At 61.5% G+C, this 12242-nt stretch overlaps 1 protein-coding gene across 5 annotated transcripts in view; it reads left to right on the top strand.

Moving 5' to 3' along the window:
• Positions 1-7144, top strand: part of RERE (arginine-glutamic acid dipeptide repeats) — a 426633-nt gene extending 419489 nt beyond the window's left edge. For 4 of the 5 annotated variants that reach the window (XM_067719197.1, XM_067719170.1, XM_067719179.1 and 1 more), the window contains 6 exons: positions 44-1362; positions 1458-1680; positions 1972-2695; positions 3299-3445; positions 3925-4105; positions 4430-7144. In XM_067719197.1, coding sequence (XP_067575298.1) covers positions 44-1362; positions 1458-1680; positions 1972-2695; positions 3299-3445; positions 3925-4105; positions 4430-4463 — 2628 coding nt within the window. In that variant the 3' untranslated portion in view covers positions 4464-7144. The remainder of the gene's footprint in view (positions 1-43; positions 1363-1457; positions 1681-1971; positions 2696-3298; positions 3446-3924; positions 4106-4429) is intronic. The other variant, XM_067719188.1, reaches the window with a different exon arrangement.
• Positions 7145-12242: the final 5098 nt, after the last annotated feature.

Genomic DNA, 12242 nt, shown 5'->3' with positions numbered 1-12242 from the left:
CCAGCTCCCCCTAGAGCGTCCGCCCTCCCCTCTCTGGCCCTAGGAGATCAGCCGGCCCAACTCGCCGTCCGAAGGCGAGGGCGAGAGCTCAGACAGCCGCAGCGTCAACGATGAGGGCAGCAGTGACCCCAAAGACATCGACCAGGACAATCGTAGCACGTCCCCCAGCATCCCCAGCCCCCAGGACAACGAAAGCGACTCCGACTCCTCGGCCCAGCAGCAGATGCTGCAGGCCCAGCCCCCGGCCTTACAGGCTCCCAGTGGGGCCGCTCCAGCTCCCTCGTCGGCCGCGCCGGGGACCGCTCAGCCGCCCACGCCAGGGCCCACGCCCGCCACCACCGCCCCGTCACAGGGCTCCCCGTCGACCTCCCAGCCCCCCACCCAGCCGCAGGCGCCCTCAGCTCCCGCTCCCCACGCCCATGTCCAGCAGGCACCTGCCCTGCACCCACAGCGGCTGCCCTCACCGCACCCCCCGCTGCAGCCGCTGACCGGGCCGTCCGGCGCCACTCCGGGCCCGCCCCACCCCCAGCCCCCCCTGCATGGTCAGGGCCCGCCCGGCCCTCATGGCCTCCAGGCCGGGCCGCTGCTGCAGCACCCAGGCCCCCCGCAGCCCTTCGGCCTCCCTCCGCAGGCCTCCCAGGCGGCGGCCCACCCTCACGCCTCCCTGCAGCCGCCCGCCTCTCAGTCGGCGTTGCAGCCCCCGCAGCCCCCTCGGGAGCAGCCCCTGCCACCTGCGCCCTTGGCCATGCCCCACATCAAGCCCCCGCCCACCACACCCATCCCCCAGCTGCCGGCGCCCCAGGCCCACAAGCACCCGCCTCACCTCTCGGGGCCCTCGCCCTTCTCCATGAACGCCAACCTCCCGCCCCCTCCGGCCCTGAAGCCCCTGAGCTCCCTGTCCACGCACCACCCGCCCTCGGCCCATCCCCCTCCCCTGCAGCTCATGCCCCAGAGCCAGCCTCTGCCCTCCTCCCCCGCCCAGCCCCCTGTGCTGACCCAGAGCCAGAGCCTGGCCCCTGCCTCCCACCCCCCCGCGGGCCTCCACCAGGTGCCCCCCCAGCCCCCGTTCGCCCAGCACCCCTTTGCCCCCGCAGCCCCTCCTCCCATCACCCCTCCGACTTGCCCCTCCACCTCCACCCCCCCAGCGGGTCCTGGCCCCTCGGCCCAGCCGCCCTGCTCTGCCCCCGTCGCTGCGGGAGGCAGCGTAGCTGGGGGGGCAGCCTGCCCACTCCCCACCGTCCAGGTCAAGGAAGAGGCCCTGGACGAAGCTGAGGAGCCCGAGAGCCCCCCTCCCCCGCCTCGGAGCCCGTCCCCTGAGCCCACTGTGGTGGACACGCCCAGCCACGCCAGCCAGTCCGCCAGGTATTGGTCCCCGGGAACCGGGCACGTCCGGGGCAGGGACAGCTGGGCACCTGGGGCCTCGGCAGGGACCCCAGCGAGACCCGGGCCTTTTTCAGGTTCTACAAACACCTGGACCGGGGTTACAACTCATGTGCGCGGACAGACCTGTATTTCATGCCTCTGGCGGGGTCCAAGCTGGCCAAGAAGAGGGAGGAGGCCATCGAGAAGGCCAAACGGGAGGCTGAGCAGAAGGCGCGAGAGGAGCGGGAGCGGGAGAAGGAGAAAGAGAAGGAGCGCGAGCGGGAGCGCGAGCGGGAGCGCGAGGCGGAGCGGGCGGCCGTGAGTCGGGCGGGCAGCCTGCTCTGCTCGGGGAGGGGGGGGGGCTCCCGAGGGCTGGTCCCCACGCTCGCCTCGGGGGTGGGCCGCCACCGCCTGGCGTCCTCTCGGCAGCCACCCGCATTACCTCTGTGTCCCAGATATGCGGACCCGTCCGGGCCCCGGGTGCCCCGCCACTGCAGGGCCCGGACCTCGGCTGGGCCGGGTCTGGGTCTGGGTCTGGGGCACGGGGGGACCCAGTTGGCTGGGCCGGCGGCCGGACACGCCCATTCCTCACGGCCTCTTTTCCTTTAGCAGAAGGCGTCCAGCTCTGCGCATGAAGGCCGCCTCGGCGACCCCCAGCTCGGTGGTCCCGGCCACATGCGGCCCTCCTTCGAGCCCCCGCCCACCACCATCGCGGCCGTTCCTCCGTATATCGGGCCCGACACACCGGCCCTCCGGACTCTGAGCGAGTACGCCCGGCCCCACGTCATGTCGCCCACCAACCGTAACCACCCCTTCTACGTGCCCCTCAACCCCACCGACCCGCTGCTGGCCTACCACATGCCCGGCCTCTACAACGTCGACCCCACCATCCGCGAGCGGGAGCTCCGGGAGCGCGAGATCCGGGAGCGTGAGATCCGGGAGCGCGAGCTGCGGGAGCGGATGAAGCCGGGCTTCGAGGTGAAGCCCCCAGAGTTGGACCCCCTGCACCCGGCCGCCAACCCCATGGAGCACTTCGCCCGGCACGGCGCCCTCACCATCCCCCCCGCCGCCGGCCCCCACCCTTTCGCGTCTTTCCACCCTGGCCTGAACCCCTTGGAGAGGGAGAGACTGGCCCTGGCGGGCCCCCAGCTGCGGCCCGAAATGAGCTACCCGGACAGACTGGCGGCCGAGCGCATTCACGCTGAGCGCATGGCCTCACTGACCAGCGACCCCCTGGCGCGGCTGCAGATGTTCAACGTGACCCCGCACCACCACCAGCACTCCCACATCCACTCGCACCTCCACCTCCACCAGCAGGACCCTCTCCACCAAGGTGGGGACTCCAGGGGGCCAAGGGCAGAGGACGTTGCCGGGGGGCGCGGCTGAGAGGTCTGCGGAGAGCGGGGCTTAGTGAGCCCCCGTCCAGCAGCGCCTGCTCTGCTGGCCGCCTCTGGGTCCTGTGGGTGAAGGGCCCGGGAGGCAGCCCTGGGGAGGGTGCCAGTCCAGCTGAGCTGGGAGGAGGGATGCTGGCTGGGGCAGGGCTGGAACGGCCCTGGGGTTCCTGTGGACCTGAAGGCCACGGGAGGGCCTTGGGCAGTCGGCCAGGCGGGCTCTGCTGATCCAGGGTCCTGGACAAAGCGAGGTTGGGGAGGCTCTGCCTGTGGGGGCGCTGAGGGGGAGGGGGAGGGAGAGGAAGAGGAAAGGAAAGCCGTGGCCAGCTCTTCACTTTGCGGCTCTCCAGAGCTCCGCTGTAGGGGCGGGGAGGCCACGGAGGGTGACAGCTACTTTGGGTCGGGGTTGCTGGTGGCCCTGGTGACCAGAAGCCAGCCGTGGAGAGGAGCAGGTCCCTGGGAGTTGCTGCCAACGAGGGCAAATGGCGAGAGGCCCCCCCAGAGCCCTGCACCGCCTGCATGTGCACTTCTGCCCCTTTTCCTAGGTTCAGCAGGCCCAGTTCACCCGCTGGTTGACCCCCTGACTGCTGGCCCGCACCTGGCTCGCTTTCCCTATCCCCCTGGCACCCTCCCCAGCCCTCTGCTTGGACAGCCCCCCCATGAGCACGAGATGCTTCGCCATCCAGTTTTTGGTAAGAGCGCGCCTGGGGAAGGGGTGGGATGGGGTCCAGGGCAGAGCTGGGGTGGTGGTCTGCCGCGACGTCCCCGTTCGTTCATGTATTCAGCACATATCTCCTGAGTGTTGGGAGGCTACTTGGGAACAAGGCAGGCAGACCCCTGTTCCCAGGGAGTTGGGGGTCAGGGGTATAAACGTGTATCAGGAGCCGGGACGATGGTGGGCAGGGAAGAGATAGCGGAGTGCCGAATTCAAAGGAGGGCTGAGGGCAGGCCTCTGTGAGGACCAGTCAGTAGGCTGAGGAGGACGGGGCCCAGGGGCAGGGGGTCCGGGAGCCGCACTTCTCTCTTGCAGGCGGGCGGGGGCTCTGCTCCGGTGCTCCCTGCCGGTGAGGTGGCTTCTTGCCCGTCCCCTTGGGAAGCTCCCTCCTGATCCGAGCTCCTTGCCGGCCTCATCCTGGCCTTCCTGTCTCAGAGGCTGTTCTGTGTTTGGCAGGCACCCCCTACCCCCGGGACCTGCCTGGGGCCATCCCACCCCCCATGTCGGCGGCCCACCAGCTGCAGGCCATGCACGCCCAGTCGGCGGAGCTGCAGAGGCTGGCCATGGAGCAGCAGTGGCTGCACGGACACCCGCACATGCATGGTGGCCACCTCCCGAGTCAGGAAGATTATTACAGGTGAGGAGGGGCTGGGAGGGAGGCCAGGCTCCCACCTCCCCGACCTGTGGGTCCCCCACCCCCTCCTGCCCCTCCTGGCTGCACCCACACTCCCCCCCAACCCCCGTCGACAAGCGCCGGACTCCTCCCCCTCCCCCTCGGCTCACCCCCACCCCTCTGCCTCTTGGGCCTACTGTGGAGCTGTCTTGAGGAGGGGAGACAGGGCGGGGGTCAGCAGTGTGGAGGCTGCCCCGGGCATCTGGGCCCTCCAGCTGCAGGCCTACCCAGGCTTGACGCTGATTACTTCTTCCTTTTTTTTTTTTTTTTCCCACCCTCTCTTTTCAGTCGACTGAAGAAGGAAGGTGACAAGCAGTTATAAGTTATTTATTTGTTAACGCTGGCTGTGGAAACCCCAATTCTTGGGGGAGAAACAGGACTTTTTACATACAATAGGAGCTGCAAAAGCAAAAAGAATATCTTCTAAAGATTTCTTTATATATTTAAAAACTCCACAACTAAAAACGTCTCAGCATACTAGTGTTCGTTTGTAGAGAGGATTCCTCGAGACTGGCTTGGGTCTCCCTGCATGACAGTCCCCAGAAACTTAGTGAGGCCTGGACTGGACTGAACATTCAGAAAGCTCCCCTGCAATCTTGGGGTTTGGCTTTAGTTTTCTTTTCCTTCCTTGATTTCTTCAGTAGGTGCTAGAACCAGTTCACACCCTTCACTGTGCGTGCAGACACACTCAGTTGCGTGTGTTCCAAAACCCACAAGGTTTGCAGATAGGCAGCGTATGAGTTTGGAATCCAAGAGCTGTAATTTTTAAAAAATCTTTTATTTTAATACATTGTAGGAAATCTTCATAATTTGAGGAAGTTCTGCGCATGGCTTTTTACGTCTGTAAATAAATAATTTTAGAACAGCCTTTTTTTTCTTCCATAAACTACTATTCTGATCTATTTTTTCCAGCCATGTCACTAATTGTGAATTCCTACCAGCTGTTGACAGAATACAGAGTTGATTTTTTAATAAAAAGTTATATATAATTATCCCTTTAATTAAAGGGAACAGATGGGCGTTACTAGTTACAATCGGGCAAAAGCTTGGGACTAGGTTTGGGCGCAGCAGGGAGCAGCCAGGGGTTTGCAGGGACAGTGTTACAAACCGTTTCTTTGTTGTGCTGCTTTGGTTTTCACTTCTGTCTGTTCCCAGCCTGTGCTTTGCCAGCGGTGCAGACATCTGTTAGCTTGAACCTCTCATCTTGCACCAGGAGCGCAGGAGTTAAATGTCCCCCATGCTGTCTCTGAGGGATCGAAAGCACATGTTTCTGTGTGTCAGATTGTAGATTTCCTTACAGATTTCTCTGCACACGCATTTGATTGTTCTGAATGAACTGCCTTTTTTAATATTAACTTGGACAATTTCATAAACATTCTAGAAAATCCAAGAAAACGATTCCCTGCGAGTCACTCAGCACCTATGCTTGCCAAAGGGATCTGTTAGAAATCTGCTTTGTCGTGCGTGTCGTCGTTTGGATCTTCTTGTGGTGAGGCCAGGCCATCCTTGTCACGGCCCGAGGCTGCTTTGGAGTGAGGGAGATCCCGGAGTTGGTCCGGCTGCGAGTGGCGGCCTGTGTGTTACCCCAGGAACAGGGACCCACGTCGGACAGGGAGACACTTGGCGTCCCGCTCTTCCTCCCGGAAGCAGGACGGGGGTCACAGCCGTGGACGTGGAGTGAGAGGCAGCTCCACCTGGGGGCAGGTGGCCCAGAGAGCCCGCCTCGGCTTTCTGAGTTGCCCACGTGCTGCACTTTCTCCAGAGCAGAGGGTGGGGAAGTTGGAAGGACATTCTGCACCTGCTGATCACGCTTTCTGCCAGGACGTGACCTTTTCTGTTCCTCTTCTCTCAGCCTCTCGGGGGCTCTTTCTGCCGTGGTGCGCGGAGTTCCCGCCTGGGGGTCAGTGGACGTGGAGCGTGTCCAGGACCGGAGCCACAGAGGGGGCGGGTCGAGAGGCTGGCGCTTTGACCCAGAAACCAGCAGGCGATAGCTCAGATTCAGGTTCCGGATTCACACTTGCCTCAAGGGCATTTCCAGTGTCCACTAAAGCCACGTTCGGTTTCCTTTGGGACAGATAGAGGATGGTTTTGTCTGTTGAAAGTGTTCGTAGGTTTTTTCTTTCGTTTTCTCTCATTCCATTTCTGCCTTAACTTTAGCTTCTTGGGGGGAGGCAAGCTCAGATGAACACTTTGTCATCGCTTGAGTGGCCGCGTTGGCCAGGGGCGTTTGTGTCCCCGGGGCTAGTGACGTGCCATCAGGGCGGCTCCGCTCTGCGGCCTCTACGCCTCTGAGCCGGGCCCCTTCCTGCTGGACTCGGGCGCTCCTGCTGCCCCGGCTCCTGCACGGAAGCCCCCGCCTGCTTTTCTCCCTTTGGGTGGAACGCGACGCCTCCCGCCCAGTTATCCTCCTTTCTCTCCTCTCTCCTCTCTCCTCTCTCTCTCTCTCTCTCTGTCTCTCTCTCTCTCTCTCGTCCATTTCCAAAGAAGAGAGAGAGTTGAAGTACTTGGAAGTCTGTACTTGAAAACTGTCTGAAGGCGTTTTCTCCTTAGGTTTTGGTTTTCTCCCCACGTCCCCAGGTGAAGCACTGAGATTCTTCCATTTAAAAACCCACAACCCGAAATCCTCACCTGGTCAACTGCAGCGTGTGTCGGAGGCCCCAGACCTTCACGGTGTCTTTGAAGCCCGACCCCTTGGTCTCCTTTTGGGTTTCCTCCCTTTGTTTGGAGTTGTTTTGCTTTTCCGTGTTTTATGTGTATCTTGTTCACTGTCGTCGGGTTGAGCTTCACTTCGCTGCTGCAGCAGCAGAGCGGAGTGTACATTATGATTTGCTACGTTTATATATATCTTGAAGCTAAATGTATATATGAGTAGTTTGCCATGAGATAACACAGTGTAAACAGAGTAGACACCCAGAAATTGTGACTTCTGTGTTCTCTCCATTTGAGTATTTTGTAATTTTTTTGAAATATTTGTGGACATAAATAAAAACAAGCTACACTACAGCGGCTGCGTGGACTGCATCTCATCCCTGCGGTGGGCGGGGGAGGCGTATTGGCCGTTGTTCTGACCTGGGTCTCGCCGGGTGCGGAGGGGCAGGGGGATGGTTTGGTTCTCTGCGTTGCCAGCACACTGCTTACCCTCCAAAACAGCTTCCAGAGAGCCCCGTCTGCACCGTCTGGGGGGAAGGGCCTCTCTGGCGGGTACACCGCCCTCGCGGGGAGGCTTCAGCCTGCTGACTCGGGACAGTCAGGACGTGCAGTGGCTCCCCAGGCAGTGGGCATTCAGTGCCCATCCGTGGGCATTGATGAATGGGCATTCATCAACCGGGGTGATGGCGTTGGGACCAGAACGCCCCCTCCTCACTCCTCTCCGTGCCGTTCGACCCGCACCTCTAATTTGTGGACGTCCTCCAAGGGGCGTGGGCCTGTGGCTCCTTCTCTGCTGAGGAGAGGTCTGAGCCACCAGCCAGGACAGTGGCCTCCTGCCCCTGGTCGCGCCTCCTGCCTGTCCCCTCTCTGCCTCTCGCCGAGGCCTGCCGGTACCCCCAGCCCGCCTTCAGCAGCTGAGGTGCCCTCCAGGTTGAGGATGCCTCCAAGCCCCATGGGGGAATCTTACCCAGTGACAGCGCACCGGGTCACCTGCAGGGTGTGCGTGTGGCCACGAGGGGGCAGCAGTCACCAGGTTGGGTTCGCGGCATTTCCTGAAGCTTCAAGACTGCCGTTGGAAATTGATATGCGCGCCTCTGTATCTGGGGTCTGGCCGTGATGATGGAGCGTGAGCAGCCCCGAGTGCTCATTGTTAGTAAACGGCCTCAAACCAGCCAGGGTCCGTCCGCCTTGTGGTGAAGGCCTGGGGGACGGCACGTGTCGGGCACCACCTAATTTAGGGCATGAGAAAGCTTTGCCAACCGGAACGGTGCAGGTGGCCTACCCATCAGTGGCCCTAGAGACACTTCCGTGCCCTCCAACAGCAGGAGCCCTGCTGGGCAGTTTGGGTAGTTGGGGGAACAAAGTGAGGGCCCTGCAGGCGCCATGGGAGGCACATGTGACTGTCGTCATGGGTCACGGATGAGAAGGTGGGATGGGGCAGTGGGGTGAGTGGGTGGAATCCAGGTGCCACCTCTGCTGGTCTCTTTTTTTCTTTTTTTTAATTTTTATTGGAATATAGTTGTTTCACGATGTTGTGTTAGTTTCTGCTGTACAGCAAAGTGAATCTGCTGTGCATATACATATCTCCCCTCCTAATTGGATTTCCTTCCCATTTAGGTTACCACAGAGCACTGAATAGAGTTCCCTGAGCTGTACAGTAGGTCCTTGTTAGTTATCTGTGTTATACATGGTATCAGTAGCGTATAGGGCTGTCTCTCATGTAGACTGTGCCCTTTGTGAAGCTGAAGTTTTCAGTAGGTAGGTGGGCGGACCCTCGGCCTGGGCACGGTGGCTCAGCCCCTCTGGTTCCCTGCAGCGTGGACGCAGAAAGTGGCACTTGGCAGGGCTGGGCTCACGGCTGCCACATGGGTCCTTGTCCGTGGTAAGTTCAGGTGAACGGGGCACGTCACTTAGGCAGCACCTGCGTAAGTCAAGGCCACTTACCTCCAGGGCGAGGATACACAGCAGAGAGATCAGCAATGACCTTCCGAGAAGACATCAGATTCCAGGGCTGCGTGCACAGCTGTGCAATCGTGGACACAAAACAGCTGCTGAGGGAGGGCCAGGGTCGCGTGCTTCTGCCTGGACACACGGGGACCCTGCATCCGAGCCGCGAACACTTTGCCAACCTCAGGCGAGACCCAGGGAGGTGGGAGGGCACCAACACAGACCCCCGATACCACCCTCAGCCTCTCCCGGCTAACCCGGTCAGTGCAGGCGTGTTCCTGAACTCGGAGCTATGGAACCAAAACAGGACCGGTTAGCCAGACACCTGGGGTCAAGCGAAGGGGCCCCAAGACCAGTGCGTGGGTCTGTCCTGCACTGGAGCTCCGAGCAGGTCCTTCCCAGGGGCCTGTAGGGACACTGAGGGATGGGGGCCCTCGGCCTCCCTGTCCTCTCCCAGGGAGGGTCAGCCAGATGAGCCTGCAGGGTAGGCAGCCGCTGCATGTGGCTGTCCAGCTGGGCTCGTTGCGGCTACAGGCTCGAGTGCGCCGTCACTGGAGTCCTGGCGCTCGGGGTTGGGCCTGGTGGGGCTACAGTTACCGTTGTTGTGGACGGAGCAGCCCAGCCTTTCCCCTGGGACTCGCCTGCCCTCACTGGGTTCTCTGTCCTCGTTGTGAGCCCTCGGGGGGCTCAGTATCCGAGGGGTCCTTTCCCCGGGTCCTCGCAGGGCTCTCAGCTGCTTCAGCGAGATTCCCCGCTGTGTGTAATTGTTTCTTCTTGGTCTCTTGGGGCCCCCAGGCTGAAGAAGCTGCCCCTGCATCGCCCCGACCCAGCTCTGTGCTTCCACGGGCACCCCGCTGCACCCCTACCCGGGCACCTCTTTCCTGGACCACGTTCCAGCGTGGGGGGATACGTGTGCTCCTTTCATGTTTGCTGGATGAATGAACAGGCCCCGCTGAGGAAGTTGCCTTGGTGCACTGTCCAAGTATGCTGCTGAGTTACAGGCGCGGACGAGCAGCTAGAAGTGCCTTTAGCCCCATCCGGGGATCTGGCCCCTCTGCTGTGGCTCCTGGAGTGACCTCTCCCTCCCCTTCAATTTTCTTAGTCCCGCACCCCACCCCACCCCCAGTCCCCAGCTATGCTCGCTCCAGGATCTCACAGCCCCTCTGGCTCCAGTCCTGGGCAAAGAGTTTTGGGTGAGGAGGGGACAGCCGCTTTACGACCGTGACCTCCGGTGAACCCCTAGGGTGTGGACAGCCAGTGCCGCGAATGAGATTAAAAATAGCACTTTAGGGCACGGCCCTTGTGGTGCAGTGGTTAAGAATCCGCCTGCCAATGCAGGGGACACATGCCGCGGAGCAACTAAGCCCGCGCATCACAACTACTGAGCCCGCGTGCTGCAAGTGCTGAAGCCTGCGCACCTAGAGCCCCGTGCTCCGCAACTAAAAGTAGCCCCCGCTCGACACAACTAGAGAAAAGCCCGCGGCTCGACGCAACTAGAGAAAAGCTCGCGCGCAGCAACGAAGACCCACCGCAGCCAAGGAAAAAAAAAAAATCACTTTAATAAAGGCACTTCTTAGTAGACCCTTTTGGCCCAGGGAGAATCCCTGAGGCCGGCAGACTGCCTTAGGGCCAGTTTCTTCTGTCTACCTGACCACTGCTTGTCACTCGCAGGTCCTCTCCACTCCCCTTATTCCTTGCACGGGCTCTGCTGCAGGTCCTGCCCCAGAGCAGATGTGAAACTCGGTCCTCACTGACATACCCAGTCTTGGCCACCAGGTGGCAGTGTCTCCAAAGCCCAGGCGCCATCCCTCTGTGCCCACCAGCCCGCCCGCCCCCGCCCCCCCCCCCCACCCGCGACATCTGCAGCTCAGCCTGCAGGGGACAGTCAGGGTTCCCCCAACCCCCGAGCCCACCCCTCGGCTGAGACGATCAGGGGAGAGGCGTGTGGGTACCACGAGTATTTTGCAAAATAACTGATGTTTCCTGGAGGCAGGGAGCCCCGGGGGGCCGGGTGGGTTGGAGATGAAGGCGGGGTGTTCTGGGCAAAGGGCAACTGGAACAGGTCATGGCTGGAGCAGGGGGGAGCGGTGGCCGAGAAGGGGGCTGGGGGCTGCAGGTGGGGTGGGGTGGGCACAGCCCAGGCGTGGATGTTACAGTGAGGGACAGACGCTCTCACCCCCGTGCTAGCTTGTACACAGCAGGCCCTCGGTAAATCTTCGCTGGGACCCACGCCGCACCCTCAGCCCGGATGAGTTCCAAGCATCGTGGCCCCAGGATCCCCCAGCCCTGAAAAGTCCCCCTGAGCTACTGCTGCCCTGGGTGCCCCGAGTGTGCCCCCACCGCAGGACACCTGCTCCTCTCCTCCAAGTCTTCCGGCAGGAGGCTTCTCAGTGCCCTCGACCTCACAGCCAGGAAGAGGGCACAGCACACAAACACACCTGAGAGCAGGGAGAAGCCGGGGCGCTTCTGTCTGTTCTGGCAGATCCCAGGGAGGCCAGCTCCGTTCCCTAGAAACCTGTGGCCTGGTGTAATGGGTGTGGGGACACCTCACCCAGGCCCCGTATCCCAGCCCATGGTCTGGGGCTCGTCCACAGCCTCGGAAGCCAGAAATCAACCCGATGAGGGCTGTGGTTTCACCCTGGGTTCGCAGTGCCATGCGTAGTGTGGCTCAGGGGCCAGCGTGCTCCCTCCAGAGGAGCCTCAAGGAACAGGGTTGACCTTCAAGTTCACGGAAGGGAAGGTCAGGTGTGGATTCAAGATGCGTGGCATGGTCCTTGTCTTGTTTTCAGTGGTCTTTGTTTTAGTCTCATCCCGGGACCACAGAGCAAAGGTCTCCCTCCCTGTCCTCTGTCCACAGATGGAACCCCGCGCTCCCTCGGGGCGGACTTCCGGGGAGCAAGACCCAGGAGGCCACGGCCAGGCAGGAGGGCGGGCAGCCAAGGCCACGGGAAGGGCCCGGGGGCTCAGAGGCAGGTCGGGGGTCAGACTCGTGGGGCAGGCGCATGACCCTGTGGGAGCTGGGCCAGCACTTAGTGCTCGTCTCAGGGCCCAGGTCCTCCTTCCCAGCAGAGGGAGGAGATGTACTTAGCCCCCACGGGCGAGCGGCGGTCCCTCTCATCACCATCATCACGGCTTGAGTTTTAAGTCAATAGAGTGGTTCTCTGAGATGTGGAAATCAAGCGGCTGTGGTTCTTGGTGAGTCCCGGGCCTCCTGGCTTGGATCCTGGGTTGTGCCCACGGCCACCTGCTGCGGACAGACCGGAAGGTCAGGGCAGCTTTTTGGAGCCAGGCTGATGCTCTGCTCAGCCCACTGGTCCCGAAGAGTGCCTGACTCAGAGAGGATTCTTAGGAAAGGGAGGCTGATGACAATCCTTCCCTCGTGAGAAAGGGTTCTTCATTTACTGACAAAGTTCTAGGAAGAGGGCCCAGGGTTCGGCAAGCCAAGAGTGAGAAGGGAGACTCCCATTGCTCATCTTGCTTGCAGATTTGACGATTCTAGGCAAAA

The sequence above is a fragment of the Pseudorca crassidens genome, chromosome 2 (genome assembly GCF_039906515.1).
Source record: "Pseudorca crassidens isolate mPseCra1 chromosome 2, mPseCra1.hap1, whole genome shotgun sequence".
Lineage (NCBI taxonomy): Eukaryota > Metazoa > Chordata > Mammalia > Artiodactyla > Delphinidae > Pseudorca > Pseudorca crassidens.
This window is presented reverse-complemented; position numbering and strand designations above follow the sequence as displayed.